This window comes from Gallinula chloropus (assembly GCF_964237585.1).
Source record: "Gallinula chloropus genome assembly, chromosome: 19".
NCBI classification, from domain to species: Eukaryota; Metazoa; Chordata; class Aves; order Gruiformes; family Rallidae; genus Gallinula; species Gallinula chloropus.
The window spans coordinates 9654789-9675322 of record NC_140104.1 but is presented as its reverse complement, the minus strand read 5'-3'; the positions used below and the strand labels follow the sequence as shown (position 1 = coordinate 9675322).

At 40.8% G+C, this 20534-nt stretch overlaps 1 protein-coding gene across 1 annotated transcript in view; it reads left to right on the top strand.

Moving 5' to 3' along the window:
* The window catches only part of PITPNM3 (PITPNM family member 3), a gene marked incomplete at its 5' end in the record, with an annotated part of 68742 nt that extends 51113 nt beyond the window's left edge, over positions 1 to 17629 (top strand). The window contains 11 exons of the mRNA XM_084272888.1: positions 1980 to 2149; positions 8120 to 8290; positions 8751 to 8945; positions 9690 to 9838; positions 12769 to 12885; positions 13546 to 13662; positions 14508 to 14656; positions 15108 to 15257; positions 16111 to 16294; positions 16688 to 16816; positions 17212 to 17629. Coding sequence (XP_084129014.1) covers positions 1980 to 2149; positions 8120 to 8290; positions 8751 to 8945; positions 9690 to 9838; positions 12769 to 12885; positions 13546 to 13662; positions 14508 to 14656; positions 15108 to 15257; positions 16111 to 16294; positions 16688 to 16816; positions 17212 to 17520 — 1840 coding nt within the window. The 3' untranslated portion in view covers positions 17521 to 17629. The remainder of the gene's footprint in view (positions 1 to 1979; positions 2150 to 8119; positions 8291 to 8750; positions 8946 to 9689; positions 9839 to 12768; positions 12886 to 13545; positions 13663 to 14507; positions 14657 to 15107; positions 15258 to 16110; positions 16295 to 16687; positions 16817 to 17211) is intronic.
* Between the last annotated feature and the right edge of the window lie 2905 nt (positions 17630 to 20534).

The following is a 20534-nucleotide window of genomic DNA, read 5'->3' as shown; positions in this document are numbered from 1 at the left end:
TTATGTTTATCTAATTAATCCATCTGACTTCACTTAAGAGCTTTCCATTTTTCTGTAAGAAGTGAGACAATTTCTTTTTGTGTTCCCATTGGTGTATGAGATACTCCAATCATCTTTAAAAAAAATAACCCAACAGACTTACATGAACATTTGGCTTAAATGAGGAGGCTGGGGGAGGAAAGTTTACTTATTAGGCTTTCCTGGATGCTAAGAAACCTTTAAAACACAGATTTCATGAGAAGATAAGTATTCCCTTTGTCTCATTGTTTCTGCCTGTTTCAAGCTATTTTGTTATTTACCTGTCTTAATTCCTTGTGCTTTTTGTCTCCTATCCATCATCTTATTTTCTTTATTTTATTGGGAATGATAGAGAGGGAAAAGTCTTACTCTGTGTTGAAGTTTCAGTTCTGGTACAGTTGAATATAGTGTAGATTTACTACTGTGTTTTACTTAAACTCTCTGGCAATTTTCTTAACAGTTTAAGGTAATTTTATTTTATTGCTTTGACTGAATGTAATTTGCTTTGCTTTTGTTGACTGTTCTGCTTTTATGTTCAAACCATTGGGTTTTCTGGATATCAATATTTTGTAAACTGTCTTCTCTCTGATGCAGAATGGTTGGGTTTTGCTTGTCTGTGTCTGAAAACATGAAGATTTTTTTGTCAGTCACAGAATCACAAGGTTGGAAAAGACCTTTAAGATCATTGAGTCCAACTGTTCCTGTCCTGTGCTATACCAGATCCCTAAGTATCTCATCTATCCTTTTTTCAAACACATCCACTTCAGACTTGGGAGACAATAGGATAATTAAAAGATAATGTTTTTTCCCAAGCCTTTTTTCATTGTCTGTGTATCTATGTTTTTAAACAGAAAGCTTTACATGCAGCTTTACTTAAGCAGTAAGAAAAGTGTTCTCTTTCATTCACATTTTGGACTCCTCAAGCTGCAGGCTGTTGCTGAGTTATTGAGAAATAGTTGGACAAGCACAGGCCAAAAACAGCAGAAAAAAGCCCTTGGTAAGGTAAAGAGGGAGGAAAAACCCCACAAATCAAATGAAACCATGTTATCTTCTGATCCACCCAGTGCATGCAGTGAGATTCCAAGCCGTTGCTTTTCTGTCTGAGACACTTGTATAAGATCATTAAGACTTTTTTCCCCATGAGCTCATTTACTGCAATTCAGAGGCAGTGTGTCAGTGTGGTTAATGAGGTTACAAAGATTGCTCTTTCACACAGAAATGTCCTTGTCCTATGCACTGTGACTGTGGTTCAGTGTGTCTGCCTGTGCCTTTTGTCCCAGTGCTCCTGGCTTAGAGGCCACTCCCATTTGTGAAATGTGCCAGTGATGGGTTTAATTTTTGGTTTGTTTCATTTCTACCCTAAAGGGGCCTTAAGCTTGGGCCCTGGAGTTTCAGTTAATAACAAAGTTATAAACTGAGAATGTCACTTGGCTCTCAGATTGAGAGGCCTGTGGTCTTTGCCTGATCTGGGACCAGTGTGCATAGCAGAGGATTTGGAACTACATGATCTATGAGTTTCCTTCCAACCCAAAGCATTCTGTGATTCAGGATTTCTGATTTCTGGTCCATGCAGATAGTGTGTAGTATGCAGATAACTCATGAGGGCTTTGGTTACAGCTCTGGTTTAAGTCAGCATCTCTGTCAGGCTCTACACATCTGGAGGCATGTTCTGCTCTGCCTCCTGACTGGACAGCAGGTGTATAATGCTACTGTTCTGCTTCTCAGTCTTGATGTTCCATCTCCAAAAGAACTAAATGAGTGGCAGGTCTTTTCTCTGTCAGTAAGGGCAAGATGAACTGTATTTAACTCATACATGTGTCATACAAAGTAACTGAGTCTGTTCAAAGCACTTAAAAAATTAAAAAATGTCTTTTTGCATCAGTAATTCTAACCTGTAATAAACAGTTGAAAAGTCACTTTCCTCTACATTATTGCTGAATTAATGTGCTTTTTTTCCTCAGCATCCACTCGAGTGTGTTGAAAGATGGTGCAGACTTTCCTCCTGTGAGTTCCAGTGTCTCAGAAGTAAACCTGGGCAGATTTGAATTTGAGGTGTCTGATTTCTTCCTCTTCGGATCTCCACTTGGTTTGGTGCTGGCCATGAGGAGTACTGTCCTGCCCAGCTTGGATGGTAAGCTCTTTCTGGGGTTAGAATGAAAAAGAGAGACATATAAAAGGAGGTAGATAAAGGAGCCTGGTTAAAGACTGGGGAGTGAGGTAAGTTTCTTCCTGGAAAATATGGGAGTGTTGGTCTAGGTAGGTACTGAAGTGTTGTTCAGGGGTGTCACTCCTCATATGCAGTAGTGTGTCTTTTGTTCTCCTGTTAATCATATATTCCACGTCCTACCATCTGAAACTCAAACCTCACCAAAGATCAGTCCTTGCAAAAGAAACAAAAAAGAACATCTGTGCTTGGTTCAGCATTGCATCTTGTTCACATCTGGCTTCACAGGTGAATTTGGCCCCACATATGTTGGTTGTGAGCTGTTTTTCCACCCTGGTAACAGACCCTAGTGTTCAGACACATACAAGACTTTTGTTTGGTTTAAATACATCTTGATTTTTTTTTTCCAGTTTTTTGGTCAAAGAGTTTTCTTTATTTTTCAAAATTCAGTGTATGTTTTGCCCTCTGCATTTTATAAAGTTTGGATAGTACAGCATCTTGATAGGAAACAGGTGGGGGAGAAAAATCAGTTGCAATAGTGAGAAGAGACAATTCAGGACTCCAAATTTTTTTCTTCTCAACTTACAGACTTTTGAGTAATGCCATTTGATTTAGTTTTCAAAGTCATATTTAACTGCAGGAATAAAATGGAATGTAATATGAACAAAATAATTTAACCTGCCATAATTAAAACCTTACCAAGCCAATGTCTTTCAGAGCCTTTAGAAATCTGGTAGGATTTTATTAGCAAGATTCATGGACTTACAAGAGAGCATAATTAAACTTCCATTTTGCATTTCATTCCTCATATTTGCAGTATTCATTTTTGTTCAAGCAAAAAAACCCCACAAAGCAAAGCTCAACTAAAGTGAATGGGAATTCATCTATATTTTCCCACAAAGGCTTTTTGCTTCTATAAAAGCTGTCAGAGAAATGAACAAAAATGACATAGTTGATGACTGGCTTTGAAAACTGCACTGCAGTTTGGCTTTCTGTTTTAGGGATTTCTTTACAAGATTAGCAACACTTCCCTCTGAAGATGGTAGGGCTTTTGCTTGGGAGTTTGGGGAGTTGAAAGGTATTTTGGTAGTACTTCACATGGAAAAAATCTGTCAGTATTAATTTGTGTGTATGGATTCAAATTCTTTGAGCTAGAAAGATGTTATGGTTTCCATTTAATGCATCACAATGGACACATTTACTGTGGAATGACCTATGAAATAGAGTGTGCATCTGTTTCATTAGGTATCTTTTTAGAGTCTTCAAGGACAAATATTGTTTGGCAGATGACAGTTACTGCACAGTAAGTAGAAAATACTGGCAGTGTTTGGCACAAGAGTACCCCAGGGACAGACATAGACACACCTTTTTGTATAGTCAGTGGTGGCTGTTAGCAGTTGAGTGTGTGTGTGGTGAGCCTTCCCATCACTCAGACCCAATGAGCACAGATGAAATTTGCATTTCACTTCAAGGGAATGTTGAACATATATTGAAACATGAAAATTTAATGGAATTGTGGCTTTTTGCAAGAGGGATTGCTCTGAAGTGATACCATTTTTGTGTGTGGTTCTCTGTGCGATCTGGAAGTCTCCCCTGCTACACAGTGCTGCACCTGAAAGCATTTATGTGTTAAAAAGTGTGACAATTAGATTTAAAAGTCATTGTTGGACACATAAACATGCACTTTAGAAGTGTAATGCTGGATTCACAGAGGTGAGACCTGCCTTCCTGGAAGAGGCTGCCCAGAAAGGTGGTTGAGTCACCTTCCCTGGATGTGTTTAAAAGATGAGGTACTTAGGGATCTGGTTTAGCTTAGGATGGGAATGGTTGGACTCAATGACCTTCAATGTCTTTTCCAACCTTGTGATTCTGTGATTCCTGAAACCTTATATTGTGAAGTAGGATCACTGAAACAGGGCAGGCTCTGCAAATTAATCATAACTTTCCCTGTCTGAAATCCAGCCAAAGCATGAACAAGGTAAAAATTGGACTACTGGAGTTTAAGGTGTTAGGTCAACAAAGTGACCTACCGTATTTTGACTATTTTATATGAGGCCATAATGCTGTTTTGAGCTTGAAACTCATCTGTGTTGCTGGACAAGGCTGCAAGGCAAGAAAAGAAGAAAAAAAAAAACCCCAAACCTAACATGTGGACAGTTGGAAGTTATATGAGAAGAGTCAAGTGACCTTTTTTCCTGAACTGAAAGGTAGAAGGCTACCTGGAAATCTGAGAGAGAAAATTTAGGATGATTTATTTCTTTGGGTTTTTAGTGTCAGGTTTTAAAATAAAAGGGAAGAAAATTATATCCAGAGGCTTGTCTGTTTTGTCTGCAGAACAGATGCATTCTATCATGTTGTACTTTCTGAGTATTTGCTTGTCTTTATGCTAACAGAGGGTGGCTAAAACCAAAACTTCCTTCCAATTTTTTGTTTCCTTGTCAATTACCTTCCAATTCTCTTCTGTCAAATGTTCTGTCGCTCCCTTAGTTCTTGTGACCCTGTAGCACACACTTTGGTGGTCCTCCCACTGTCTGGACTCACTTTTTGTTTTCTAAAGTACTGATAATTCATGTCTCTGTCAGATTGTTCCACTCTGTGTGCTGATTATCCTTGGAAGATCCTTGCTACCCTATGAAAATGCCAGTGTTGTTTTAGAATTCTGAATATATCATGAGCATTTAGTTCCATCCACAGAGTGGCACTGTTCAGCCTTAGGATGGTTGTAATGGTTGAGTGTTTTGCACTTGTTCTTAATGATCAGGTTGGCAACTAATACTGCTACATACCACAGTAGTGGGAAGTAAAATCCTTTGGAACATGATAGGTTACATTCCTTTGCCAGGTTGGAAGAGGAGTATGAACACAGCTGATAACTCAGAAAACATGCTTTCCCATTGTTGGAAAGTTTCATAACCATTTGGTTTGTGTTCCTGGCTCTCTTGGTCTTCTTTCTGTGCAGATACAGAAGACAGTTGTACAGGAACCTTTTCTGTATATAATACGTATTAGAAGTTTCAATTAGGCAACTGATGTAATTACATTAAGCACTTCCACTATGTTTGGCTCTGACTGTTAATAAAAAGCACAACAAGAAAGAGTAAACCAATATACTACCAACTAGGGAAGGAAGCTCTAGTTTCGTGGAATAATACCTGGTTTAGTCCTCTACTTTGTAAGCACTTGATCCTTAAATACTTACATCAAAGTGATAGACTTGCCAAAATAGTTTTAATTGTAATGCAGTGCAATCCTTTACCTTACAGAATGTATTTCACACTAGTTGGGCTCTGCAAGAGAATTTTACTTTGCTTGCAAAGAATTAATCTCTGCTGTTCTTAAATGCTCTCACACAGGTGACCTGTTCCAATTTTTTTTCCTGGGAAATACTAAGAACGAAATAGAGCTTGAAGAAAATAATCAAAAGTAGGTTTGGATCTTTGCAGCCTTGCTGGTATTTCCCTTCTTCTCTTGTGATGCAATTAACTGGAATTCATAGAAGATTTGGCTGAGTTTTCATAGCACAGTAAACTGGGCAAGTTTTATATTGTAATTGGAGAGTATGTTAAGAAAAAAAGGTGCTTGATAGTGGTACCTGAGAACTGTGGAAAGGTACTTCACAGAAGAATCTGACAGGCCATAGCTTCTGCATGTGTCTGGCTTAATGGTGGGACAGGGACAAAAGGGGCATGAAGCTCCTATTTATTTGACAGTGGGTAAGGGAAGAGATTCAATACTGTCCTCAACAAGCCATCTTATTACCTCCCACTTTCTTTTCATCTGCTACTAGGTGTGCTGATTGACTCACAGAGCCATCCTTTCTAGGAAAATCCACGAACTACAGACATCAGAAGTAGGTTTTGGTTATCCTGCAGCTGGAAACCTGGTAATTGCCACTGATAACCCTAAAATGTTTTACAAAGAGAGCTTGAGGAGAAAAAACCCAATCCCCTCACAAAGCTTCTCTTAATGCCCCTGAGGACACCCCTATTCTTTACTTTGTGTGATAAAAGTCCTGCAGAATTACGAGATGTTGCACCATCCTCAGCGTGAGACAGTGAGTGCAAAGTGCAGTGCACACTGCATGTCCAGAGAAGAAAAAGTTCAGGGTTTGGCAGAACTGGATCATACATAGGTATATTCTTATTGGAAGATTTGTCCCAGAGTATTTCTTGAGAGGCTCTGAGTATTGACATCTTCATGACATAAAGCTAAAGGTCTTCTAGACAGTTCAGCACAGAACACGTGCAGTAAACTGATCCCCATGAGTGTGAAAGAATCTTGAGAACTTTTTTACTATCAACAGTAAAAGGTTGTCTTACTAGTTTGAGAGAAAACATTGTGTACCTGTGCTGTGGCCTTTATAGAACAAACATTCATATACCACAGAACAAAACAAATTATTACTCTGAGCTGTTTATAGCAATGCTGCTATTGCAACTCAGCATCAATCTTTTAAGCTTAGAACTTGGTGACATCAACATATCAGGATTTATCTGCACATCCAACTATAGCAGCAAGCACCAGAACATGAATTTTTGGCATCCTTTCAGCGACATGGAAAGCACTGAGTAAAACCATCAAGAATGTAGTGCTTCCTGATGTGGCTCTTAGTGACAGTGAGTGCAGCAGAGGAAGGTGTACAGTGTCAAGTTCACTCATTGTAGTTTTGCATAGGTACAAATACTTTGACTGCTGCTCTGAAAAATGAGAACCCAAGTAGTGTGGTAGTGTTTTGGTGGTGTTTTGGGGGTGATTTTGTGGTTGCATGGTTGTGTTTTTTATGGGCATTTGTTCTTTGTTTGTTTGTGTTGTTTTGGGGGGGTGTTTGTGTGTGGTGTTTTTTTGTTTGTTGGTTTTTTTGGTTTATTTAAATTCCATGATTGGTGCTTTGGTGAAAGATGTCACTTAAGATTAGACTCCAGTGACACCTTACATGGAAACTAATATCCTTCCAGTTAAGGGTGTGTTTGGCTTGTGCATGGGGACAATGCTGTACCAAACATGTCTTCTAAGGAAAAACATCATACATGTTACTGGGTTTTGGTTATCACCAAAAGAAATAGTGATTCTATTAAAAGAATATTTAGTGTTTATTGTATATCACAGCAGGTTTGAAAAACATGTATTGCTTGCATGGAGCTCATGGGGAGTAGACATAATATTCTCAAACATACTTTACAAAAATTTAGTCACTCCTTATAGTTAATATACTAGGTGTAGCAAGATGTAATGCAGTACTATACAGACCAGACTTTGCTCACTCTGTCAAGATTCAGAGTAACTGAAGTGTGGTGAGAAGTGACTACACCAACTGCTTTCCAGACCTGAGCAGGCTCGTGTGATCTCCTGTTAGGCTTTGGTGCTGTGGGTTTAGTCAAAGGAATGCCTTACTAGTTGAGTGATTCTCAGATTTGCATTTACAGTTGCAGTCTAAAAACCTCAGGAGCTGCACACCTTCAACAAGAATCATCAACATTGTTTTCCTGTTGCAGTGTGATCAACCTCATTTCTACACATTAGCTTCCATAAGGTGCCTTCAGAAACTGTGCAGTGCTTTCTGTCACCTCAGTTTAAGTCCTCTGGACATAATGGGCCTATCAAACCATTTTACTGATAAATATTTGAAGTGTTGAGCATCACAGTTATAATTCCCAATAATGTGTTTACATGATTTTTAAGCTTCTTTTCCCTTCCTTACATCTGTCTGTTACTTTGACTGGTCTTTGTGTCTGCTACATGCCTGCATCTCAGATTGTGATGCCTCTGTCAACTCCTTTGCACTGAAGAGTTCTTTACATATAAAATAGTAAACAATGCAGTTAAATTCCTTGTGGCCTGGAGTTTGCAGCTCATGCAAGCCATGTTTCTGCATAGACACCTTGAAAACTGTAAAGCAGCGATGCTGAAGTCTCTTTTTCTGTCTCTTTCTCACCCAAGTGTGCCAGGTGCGCCCAGCCTGCAGTCAAGTGTACAGTTTCTTTCACTCTGCTGACCCCTCTGCCTGCAGACTTGAGCCACTGCTGGAGAAAAGGTTCCACCTCCTGCCTCCATTCAGTGTCCCTCGGTACCAGAGATACCCACTTGGGGATGGAAGGTCTCACCAGTTAGGTACAGTGCCTGCTTCTGTAGCTCTCCTGAATTGTTGTTCTTTTAAGTAGTCTCTCCCTGTGCAGCTCCAGAGGTTTTGAAATCCCAGCATGCTGCATGATAAAACAAATCACCTGGGATTCTTACATACAAGCTTTCTGATACTAGCACAGAATTACAGAACAGTAGCAGTTGGAAGGGACCTTGAGAGATCATCTAGTCCAACCCCCCTGTCAGAGCAGGATCATCTGGACTAAATCCCACAGGAACACATCCAGGCGGGTTTGAATGTCTCCAGAGAAGGAGACTCCACAGCCTCTCTGGGCAGCCAGTCCCAGGGCTCCATTAAATCTGATATTATTTGGGGAAACACTCTTTAGTTCTGTATTAAAATCAAAATAACCACACAGCCTTTTTTTCAAAGCCATGTTGTTCATTGCATTTTTAAAAAAATTATTGTTCTCATTTCTGTCACCTGCAGGTGATGCTATCCACAACCACAGTGCTCTGTTCCTTGAGAACAGTTCTTTGAACATACCTTTCTCTCAGGAGAGTCCTGGATCTCCAAATGCATCTGATCAACCACAAGGAAAAACAAGAAAGTTGAGCTTGGCCAGCACAAACAGTGAAAACTCAGGGTCAACAGAAAGCTTGCCATCAGCATACCTCACCAACAGTGAGTGAAGCCTGGTGCCATGTACTGTCTGATACAGCAACAACCCTCCCCCCTCCACATCCTTTCTGTGGAAAAGTTTATTATGAAAAGAATTACCTGCTTGGAAATTCGGGGAGAGTGAGAACAGCCTATGCTGATGCAATTCTAATTACACAATTTAGCCCCCTCTTCTGTTTGTAATTAAGTAGATAAAGTAATAGAAGTGAAGTAACAGTTTCATATTAAGGTGCTGCTCATAAATAATAGTCATAAAAGGTTTCATACCAACAGGGGTTTAGAAGCATGTTTCAGGCAGGAAGAAATATAGATAGATAAGATTTATTACCCTTAATTAAAAGTGCTATAAATCATTATATTGTCCTGTTATGGACTGTAGTCATAGATCAATATTCCATTCACTATTTGGGAAGCATTTGCAATTCTTGCTCTAACATAATCATAAAGGTACTAGTCCTTCACTGTGTATTTTCCAGGGACCAGGAAGCTGAGGGAATCATGCTGAGGTGATTTCTGCACCCTTGAACTTGGACCCAGTAGAACTGTTAGATTGCAGACATTTAAGTGATGATGCAGACAGTGAAAACAGTCCTTTTGTGTTTGACCAGTACCACTAACAGACCAAATGTCAAGATTAAAAAACCGAAAGACTCAGATATCTAACTTAAAACATAAAGACAGCAAGAGATGTATTAAGAAGATACCTTCTGGAAATGTGATACTATTTTGTTTGGGGTTTTTTTGTAGTTACTACAAAGTGGTGGGGAACAAAACGAATAGATTATGCCTTGTACTGCCCAGATGTGTTGACAGCCTTTCCAACTGTGGCCCTGCCGCACCTCTTCCATGCCAGCTACTGGGAGTCAACAGACGTTGTGGCCTTCATTTTAAGACAGGTCATTGATCTTCTGTTTCCTTTTGGTTTCCCACCCCCCCACACCCTCTCTGCAGCAGATGCCTTTGTGATTGTGAATTGCATCTTCCAAGGGTTATCACTTTTTAATCCTGGGTTCAGTTAGATGGCAAACTGTGGTTGCAGCACATGAAACTGGATGTAGGAATGACAGACAGGGATTTGCTGGAGGGGTGAAGGGGACAATGAGCCCACCATCAGTACTGCTGGCTGGTGTTTCTACTGCTGTGTGACTGGGAACAATGCACTGTCATGCATACCATAACTCACCCATCCTGTGTCCCAGATCAGCACAAGCCTGTATTATACGTTCATTTTCTCCTGTTTTTGAAGGAGTAGGTTCTGACTAGCCTTAATTATGTATTTCCCTGCTAAATACCAAGTTATTAGTATACATTTGATAATAAACCAGCATTTTTAAAGTGCTGCTCCCATAAAAAAATCAGGTGCCTCCTGTAACTACACTGTTGCAAGGGATTGAGTGCACAGTCTCCTCAGAATTTACTTCTGAATCATATGATGGGTGTGTTGTTCCTACTATGTCAGTAATTAGGCATCAGCTCACAGTGACTATGGGATAATGCAGTACTCTGACCTCTAGAGAAGGTGGAGAGGCTGAGAAATCTCACCTGAGGTAAAAACAAAAAGAAAAGAAATAATTAAGTGGTGTTAAAGTAAAACCTGCAGGATAAGAGACCCTCCAAGAACCCAAAGCGACCCTCACCCAAAAGCCAGTCACCAGCAGTTTAATTTGGATTAACCCAAGAATCTGTGTTTTTTTGCATCCAGTGAAGGATGAAACAGCTGGTGCCAGGCAAATTTAGAGAGGATAATACAAAAAAAACTTTACAGTGACTTCTTTTTAACTTCTTTGTTTCATTAAATCAGTTTGGCAGATGGCAGTGTGCCTGTCTCTCTCACAACTCCTTTTAGCTGGCCTCTGGGTGTTAACTCCCTCCACCTCCTGGTGCTGGTGTCAAAGATCATAGTTCTCTGGAGGCTCAGCTGGTAGCTGGTGGGATTGGAAGCTCAGTGACCAAGTTCCCTCTGCTCCAGAACTGCTGCTGAGTCATACTGTGCAGTGAGCCCACCTTTATATGGCAGGCTGTGAGTGGAGTGTGTGGCAGACAGGCTGGCTGGTAACCAGACCACTTGCAGAGTTTTTGATTGCTGGTTTTCATTGATAAAATTGTAAGAGTCCTTCAGTTTCTTGCTGTCCTCTCAGAGCATCCCTTAGTGTATCATTAAGCAATGCAGAATTTTAAAAGCTAACTTAAAAAAATCTTTGTTTATAACCAGCATCACCCTACTCCAGGCAAAGCAAAAGTTTCTGAAGAGGTTTTCCATGAATGAGAACAGCCTCCAGAACAGGAATCTTAATTGATGCACATCCTGAAGTAAAGAAGAGGTTTCCACTGGAAGTGACAGGATGCAAATCCCTATTTTCAGTCTTCAAGGGCACTAGATAACTGTACATAGGTGTTTGTCCTCTCCTTTGCAGCTCTCTTATAGCTCTTGTCATCTCGTCTTCTCTCTCAGGACGTTTTTTGCCTTGAATCCATCTGAACATTCTCCCATCCTTCCTTTCAAATGCCTCCCTGAGCCCAGTTGTCTGGTAGTAATCATTCCTTCTTTCTGCTGCTTGTTATCTCTGTGCATTGATACCAAGTTGCATTGTTACATTTTACCTAGACTTGCATGTGCATTACAGTGTTCAGAATTCAGTAAGCCCTGCAAGCATTGGGAGTGTGCCTGTAGCACAATATGTGTAAAGGACTGGTTAGTTCCAGCATAATCTGAACATCCTGCCTCAGCTGGGAGTTAAGGTTAAGCCTAGTGGCCCATTAAAGCCACAAGGGTGCATCTGTCTCCTGTGTATCACCCCCAGTGAATAGAATTTGTGCCACTTTGTTAAAAAACACACTGACCTCTCAGCATTACTGTGATTTGGTGCAAGCCAATTAGTTAAGGCTGAATGCAGCAGGACTTTACTCAAGGGACTTCATCTAAGATATCTCTCAGAATTATTCTTGGCTGCTCTACCAGATAGGGCACCCAGGGTGGAAAACATCAGTACAGAAAAAACAACTGTTTAACTTAACTGACCTTCTGCTGCTTTGTGAAAGAGACAAACTAAGCTATTTTTCATTCAAAATGAAGTAGCCTCACACCATCCATGATCCCAGGGTGCAACCACCAGATTTAAGTATGACAGGATTCATGGTTTCAGTTGTGACAGGACATAACACACAGATTCTGAAATCTCTGGGTTGTGTCCTGAAACCTGAGTTGGACCTGCAAGTTTCTCAGGAAGCATGTGATCCTTACATTGTAAGAACATACAGCTGCCCTGACATGGTAGGGTTCTGCAAGTTCAAAAATACAGTCCTTTTACCTCCAGATAGTACTAGCCACTTGCCAAATCCTGAGCCTGTCCCCTACTGCAGTGGTAATATGCAAAAGGTGGTAAGAACCATTCTGCCTGGGTATATGTGAAGCAAATCAATACAGATGCAGTCAGGAATTTGATCTCTGCCCCATAAAGGACATTAACAAATACTTTTGTAGTCTTAAGCTGCTTTACTGACTTTACAGACCATGAGCAGACAGTACGACTGTCACTTGATGCCATCCTAATGTTTTCACCATTTTCTCTGGTACAGTGTGCAAGCTCTGTTCTGAATGCAAAAAGGTAAGTACTTGAGGGGAACTGTTGTTGAACAGAGTGGAAGCTGTTTATTTAGATACACAATCAATGTGAGCAGGTGGCCTGTACCCCTTTCTGCTTTCCTTGTCCTTTTGGCTCTGCAGTGTCATTCAGCTGGGGCATCAATGTACTTTTCCCTTTCCTTGCCAAGTACCAGGGACTTCCCAGGCCAAGCACTGTTTATTAAAATATTACTATAATTTCAGTTGATGAGGTATGAAAATGTCAATTTCAAGGAAAATGACAACCTGGATCCAGCAACACTGAGTCCCTCCAATCCACGAGAAAAATGGCTGCGCAAAAGGACACACGTCAAACTGAGAGTAAGTGTGAATCTGGGCCATGTGGCAGCCACAGACCTTGGGTTTGGCAGCTGTTTAGATGAAGTTTGATCTCTCAAAGCATCAGTTTACATAATTGAACTGACAACTGCTAATGTAGTCCAAAGGCAAACATTTTAGTGAGTAGGGACATTTCTTTTTTCTTGGTTTGTGGTTACATGTTGGGAGAAAATATTTCTTTCTTTGGGTAACAGAGGGGCCTTAAGTTTCAGTTAAGCAGAAAGGTCATTCTTCTGCTTTCTTATCTGCTATATGAATTCAGAACTCAAAAAATTCTTCATTCTTCAGATGCTATTTTAGTTAGAAATTACAGTTAAGATGCATGTGCCTTACACATAATCTTGTGGATATGGCACCAGTTGAAGTGAAAGATAATTGGCATTCCCTTAAATGTTCTCTCTTACTGGATCATCTTGAGTGTTCTCACTAGAAAGTCTGTTCAGGAACCCACCATTACTGGAAACATAGCTCCAGGTGAAATATGAAGTCTGTTTTTCTAGGTGCCCTAAGGTGCTTGTGTGATGTCTGTCAGACACACTGTCCAAGACTGTTTCAGTGTCATTGTTCTTAATAACATAAGTGAGGCAGTAGCCTCACTTCAAAAGCAAACACTACCCTTCCCACCTTCTGCTCTTATTTCAGAATGTGACTGCTAATCACCGAGCTAATGATGTCATTGCAGCAGAAGATGGTCCTCAAGTACTGGTTGGGCGCTTTATGTACGGACCACTGGACATGGTGGCTTTAACAGGGGAAAAGGTAAAGTCCAATGACTCAAAACCTGTCTAGTTCCAACCCCCTGCCATGGGCAGGGACACCCTGCAGTAGCTCACGTAGCCCGAAGCCACATCTAACCTGGCCTTGAACGCTGCCAGAGATCCAGGGGCATCCATCACCTCTCTGGGCAACCTGTTCCAGTGCCTCACCACCCTAAACATAAACCACGTGTGCCAAAGCTCAAGAAAAATTGAGTACAGAAGGAAAGCTTGGCAGGTATCTGCCTCAGATGTCCTGATGTGCTTATAGCTAACACGTGCTACGTCGTGTGGAAGTGATTCATACACCCTGTGTTAATGTTGATGAAATGTTTCAGTTGAAGGAAACCATATTGATGAAACCTTTTGAAAAAAAAAATTGATAATTTGAAGTGGTTAGGTTTTACATTTATAAGCAAGGTTATGATTTTTAGAAACATTTCATTTTGCTAATAACCAGGTGTACTTTTCCATTTTGTATCTTTAGAATGCAAAACTGTAATATGCACAAGCAAGCAGAAATTTATTTCTTTCCCTTTTTTTTTCCTTCCCTCTAATTTAGGGTCGCTGCCAATTCTCTGAGCTCTACACTCTCATTTGACACCTGCAGTACTAAGCTGAGTGTGTTAGATGACGAATGCAATGAACTCTTGTGTGTCAGGAAGCATTTTCCAGTTGAGAGGACTCTCTGGGAAGTTTTTCCTGAATTTTGAAGTTCTTTCAAACTTCCTTATAAGCTTTTAGTACAAGCCATAGTTGGAGATATTAATGTGTGATCTACTTGGCAGGCCTTGCAAGTAGGAAGTGTGTTGCCTTCTGTCACACTAGCCTGTTTTGTTGGTTCTGCAGGTTGATATCTTCATAATGACTGAGCCATCTTCGGGTAGGTGGGTGTACTTTGACACTGAGATATCCAACAGCAGTGGCCGGATATCCTACAGCATACCCAAACAGAAGAGACTGAGAGTTGGTGTGTATCCCATCAAAATGGTGGTCAGGTAATAGCCCCTAAGCTGGAGCTACAGCCGTGATGGGTTGTTGTGATCAGGAATACACTGAGATGTGTACGATTGAAGTGGATGCAGTGGGAGATTTTGGTCATCCAGTTGTCTTTCCTTGTCTCATTACTGTGTTGTCAGCTTAGATTTGAAGCAGTGATCGTGTTCACTGGCCAGTTTGGAGGTGCCCAGGCCAACAGGCATTTCTCATTTTAGTTATTTGTACACATGTGACTTCTTTAATAGAAATCAGCTTCCACCTTTCTCTTTGTAAAGCTCAAAGTGTAACTTTTAATTGCCCCACATAGGACTGAAATCAGAAGCCCTGTTTGACAGCAATTTTTGAAGCTGTAGATCCACACAGATCTGACTTCAGGTCTTAACTAGAACACACAGAAAATACATCCCAACGCTTTGCTTTTTAAATTTACTTCTTGCTTTGACCCTCCAGAGGAGACCAGAGCAGTGCTGCCAGTTACCTGACTGTACTTCCCCGAGGAATGGAATGTGTTGTGTTCAGCATTGATGGTTCATTTGCAGCAAGTGTTTCAATTATGGGAAGTGACCCCAAAGTCCGAGCTGGAGCTGTTGATGTTGTCAGGTAAGTGAGGTTTGCACACATTACTTCTTAAATCTCCAACTTTCCTGTTGAAACACAATAGGAAGGAAGAGGGCAGACCAGGGTTTTGTTTGGGGCTGGTTGTGGTGGTTTTTTTTACTGAATTAACACCAAATCTTTAAAAGTCAGAATTCTTTGCTGATGGATTCCTAATATTTGCTTGGACATCAGGTCTGCCTGATCTGCAGAGGAATCTTAGAATGCCATGGTTTACTTGGAAATTTGTTGTTTAAAAATAGTTTAATGATTAAAAGTTGCTTTTAGGGAATGTGGCCTTACAGTGTCTGCAGTGAAATAATAACAATTCCATGGGCTACTGTGATTAGCAAAGAATGTGTTTCAGTGACATCAAATAAAGACCTACTTCAGAAAATACCAAGTGTCATGAATCAAGAGATGCTTTTTTTAGGAAAAAAATGAAAAGGTCTTTTAATCCATTCTTGCAAGTCTGTTAATGTTGTGCTGGATGGGGAAATAATAGCTCTCATTTTGGAACTTGCATGGGAATGGAGGGATGTCAGGTGTTGAGGGTTTTCACTCCTTTACAGCTGAAATGGCAAGATGTGTAGCAAGGTGTAAACACATTTCTAAATAGCTCTCATATTTTATATAACATACTGTATAACAATATCTCTTGCTTCCCTCAGTCTCCCTCAAGATGTAGACATTACTACTTAATTTCTCAATAGAAGTGGGGAGTGAGTCAGGCTTGTCACTTGGTGAAGGATAACATACGACTTCTAACTGGTCTATGCTGAGCAAAGAAACACTGACCTGCCCTGTGGATATTGTTTCTCTTTCTTCACCTACATAATTTACCTGCTGTTCCTTCCAGACATTGGCAGGACCTGGGGTATCTGATTATTTACATCACTGGCCGTCCAGATATGCAAAAGCAGCGTGTGGTTTCATGGCTGTCTCAACACAACTTCCCACAAGGCATGATCTTCTTCTCAGATGGACTTGTTCATGACCCACTGCGACAAAAGACCATTTTTCTCCGGAATCTCATGCAAGAGGTACTAGAAACATGTTTATAACCTTAAAACCTATTTCCAGAGTATCTCATAGAGTGAAGTTAGAGATCTCCCTTCCTTCGTACAATAAATCTCACCTTTCATCACAAAGTCTTTTTGCCATTCCTGTTTTCTCACTTTTTAAAGAGCAAGGAAGGCTGATAAAACATCTGAATGGGTCTCCCTGTATGTCAGATAAATGAATGAACTACCTGTTCTTTCCTGTGTGCATATCTGTAGTTCTTACTGGCATGCATGCAGGCAAATGTAGCTTTCTGTGGTTGATGGGATGAGGTGGCTAACAATGAACTCATCTGCTGCTTCACTGCAAAACAAGTGCCCATCTTGTAGCATGGTGTTCTACAGAACATTCACTTTGGAAGTCATTTGTTTCAGTGCCACATCAAAATCTGTGCTGCCTACGGTTCCATGAAGGATATTTCTGTGTACAATGTCCTGGCTCTGTCGCCATCCCAGATCTACATAGTTGGACGATCAACAAAGAAATACCAGGCACAGTGTCAGGTAAGTCAGTCTTCCTACTCAGTCACGAAATCCTAGGGGAAACAAGGAAATGCATGCATGTGGATGCATACTCAAACACACACACAAAAAAGATTGAGTGGAGACTGTTTCAGAGAGAGAAGGGCAGTTTTGATTTCAGATGAGGCATTTTCTGGTGGGGTGACTAATAAAGAGAATCAAGCAGTCATAGGTTGTATCTGCAAGTGCATGGATCACGTTGCTGAGTGACAAGATGGAACAGTTTGCTGGGAAGAAAAGTCTGAGGAGTATTTGTACTCTGTAGGTACCCAACGTGGGATGCAAAAGATAGGAACTTGATTCCTCAGAGAGGAATGATGCCTCATAGGTTGAGGCAGCAGTAATTTGCCACTCCCTTTCCTTCCTTCCTCTTTCAGTTCCTCAGTGAAGGTTATGCAGCTCACTTGGCCTCGCTGGAGTTCAGTCTCCACTCACGACCCAAAAAGAACAACTCTCGGATGATCCTGAGGAAAGGCAGCTTTGGGCTCCACTCCCAGCCCGAGTTCTTGCGCAAGAGAAACCACCTCCGCAGGACTATGTCTGTGCAGCAGCCTGAGCCACCTTCTTCAAACCCCAAGCCAGAGCGTGCCCAGAGCCAGCCCGAGTCAGACAAAGATCACGACAGGCATTTGCCCTCCATTGCTTGGGTTCGAGGTGGAGTTCACAAATTTGAATCTGTCCCCTAGGAAGTTTGGGAGAATAGATCTTGGGTGCACCCCCTTAAACTTGTAGGCATGCCTCAGAGATATCGTTTAGGCAGCTTCAAACTTAAAGAGATGTAGAAGGGAACCTGTATTTTGGAGTCTTCCCTGTTCTGGAATCTGCCTTCTTGCACCAACTGGGGAATTTCTGGTCTGTTCCTCTTGACGTGTTTATTGGGAAATGTTAAATGGATCTCATCCTATTGCAAGTGCTTATAACAGCAGAGCTACAGGAAACTATTTGGTTGTTTTTTACAACAGATACAATAAAATGTGCAATAAGAGAGTGAGCTGTAAGAGGACGATTTCACTCAGAAGGCTTGTGGTAAGCAGCTAACTAGCTGCACCCAAACCAGTATAAACAGTAGGTCCCACAGGGTTTACACTTTAAACATGATAGAGTTGTACCTGTTCCTCGTGGCTTTAGATAAAGTGACAGCAGGGGAAGCAGAGGTGGGCACTCCGTTAGAGGGTGGTCAGGATTTGCACAGCATGATGCTTTTTGGGTGCCTTAAGCCCAAGGTTTCGTTTCAGCTTAACACAGTATTGGTCAGCAGACCCCAACATGGGCACTTGTGTTTGTGTGAGGTGCTGGACATCAAGTAAAGGGGAGAACTCCACTTATGAACCAAATCATTAAAACTTCATGTTAGAAATAAATGTGTCTGCCACAGTTTGAAGCAGTTAGTGTTACTGTATACAAAGTAATGTGCAAGTGTACAAAGATCATGTTGTTTTGTGGAACTTGGTGACTGTGCAAAATGTGTGGAATAATCTGAGTAAGGAGATGACTCTGACCATCTCAGTCCAAGATACAGATCCTAAGATGGTAAGCTAAATGGGAGCCCTTTTACTAAGGGATCTGCAAATTTCAGAGCAATCACTTTTTCCATTATTCTAATTAGAATCTTTACTTTTTTTTTTCCTCCTCTAGTGCAATGGAATTCCTCTGGGGAGGGTTTTGACCTTCTTGTACTTTATAGCAGCTGTGATGTTAAGGCAATCTATAGCATTCAGAGTTGCAACACTTGAGCTTCAAAAAATGGCTGTTGCAGGTGTCAAATAGAGGTTTTCCCACTGATTGAAATTGATCTCTGATCTCTCAATGAACTTACTAAAAGTGAAGGTGTGAAATTTTCCCCAAGTGGTCCTATTTCTGCAGTGTTGTAGTTAGTTTAACATTGTAGCACTCTGCAGATTCTTCCTGCAGATATTTACACTAAATTCACCAATAGAACTTTCATGACTGAACTGAACCACATTGAAAACCTGCAATGAAGTTACAGGTGCACATAAAACCCCCTTTACTTCAAAAATTAAACCCAGTCTATTGACACTGGGAAAGCTTGGTATCAGTATGAGGGTTCTTTTACAGGTTGGTTTGGTTTTCATTTCAGGAAGTTGAGGTGGAGAGGGTGTTGTGCCTTCACCCTCAGTACTTTTAAGTTTGTCCTGGTCTGCAGCTTAGACCTGAAAACAGTCTCTCAACAAGTCTGTTGGTTAATAGTTTGAAAGGTTGGCATGTAAAGCAAACTAGAAATGCAATGAAAAACTATAAAGACAGTGCAGAAGTAAACTGAATTCTACAGTCCCTGCTGACCCAAAAGTTTCAGTGTGCATCTTGAAGGGAATAGTAATGTGGCTTTTTTTGCTATAAAAGGCAGCAAAGTAGCTTATAAATGGAGATTTGAGTTTCTTTTATTTTTTTAGGCATTGCTTGTCAGGATTGTTAGTTACCTGTCTCAAGCTTCCTGAAAGATCTCTGGCACATCAGTAATTTGTTTTTTTTATAATGCTTCCTTTAAGGGAAGGGATGATCTTTGATGAAGAATTAGGAAAAATGTTAAAAAGTTGGTAACTCACACTAACTGGCAGCCAGTAACTGTTACAGGAGGTTGGGTTTTTATGCTCTGTTACACAGTCAGCCAGCTACAAAAGATAAATGAATCTATAAACTACACTGAAACAGTCTCCAGGTTTACAAATGCTTTCCCAGTAACTTCATACCTTTCAGGGTGATTGGACCTGATGACCTTTAAAGATCCCTTTCAACCCAAACCACTCTATGCTTCTGTGATTTCTACTCCTCTCCTTTGCACCTGGATGACACAGGGACACCAGACTCCCATCTGCCCCCAGTCAGTTCACTGGTAACATGCTCCTGCTTGCTAAATACGTGTGGGAGTCCAAGGCTTGTGAGGTAGGAACTCACTAGGCAAGTTTTAAATCTGTTGAGGGGAACTAAAAGCAACATTGATTGCAAAGCTGGTTTTAAGCACGGGGTGGTGATGTGTAGTGTGTCTCCTGACAGTAAATCACTGTTCCTGCTACACAGGTCAAAGCTGTAGTCATCTACCTCTGCCATCCAAGAGACTCCAAAAAAATCTGGTTTACATTTTAAGTTGCTATAGTGGAAAGTCTATAGTGGAAAGGCAACTTCCAAGAGGGATCTGTGTGTAATTCTGTAAGTGTATTAAAGGAACCAGCATCAGAGCACAGGGTTAGAGAAATCTCCTAGGTTGTTTTAAGGTCTGTCTTTTCCTCTTGCAGGCACAATGTCATTTTGCAGGGTACCACGTCATGAGAACTCTGATTTTGTGTATTTCTATTAATAACTAGGTCACCTTTACAGTAGTCACTGTGCTGGCTTCTCTTAAAGACTATTATGAGCTAACAGTAGTAAAACAAATGCATGTGTGTGTGTGTGTGTGTGTGTGTGTGTGTGATTTAGGGTACTACCCATTCTAACATTTCTATACATGGTATTGAAATCAAGCTAAAGCTATTTTCCCTACCCTAATTTCCTACAATATGAGAGAGCTCATGTGGCCTTTGCATAATTCAATCACTACTTCTTGCTCAGGGATAGAACAGTTTATCTCCTGATCACATGCCTCCAGCTGAGCCCTTTGGCAAACAGTGATACAGACATTATCTTGGAAGTTGGGGCTTCCTGTTAATTAGGAGCAGATCTGAAACATCAGATGCCAGATGCATTT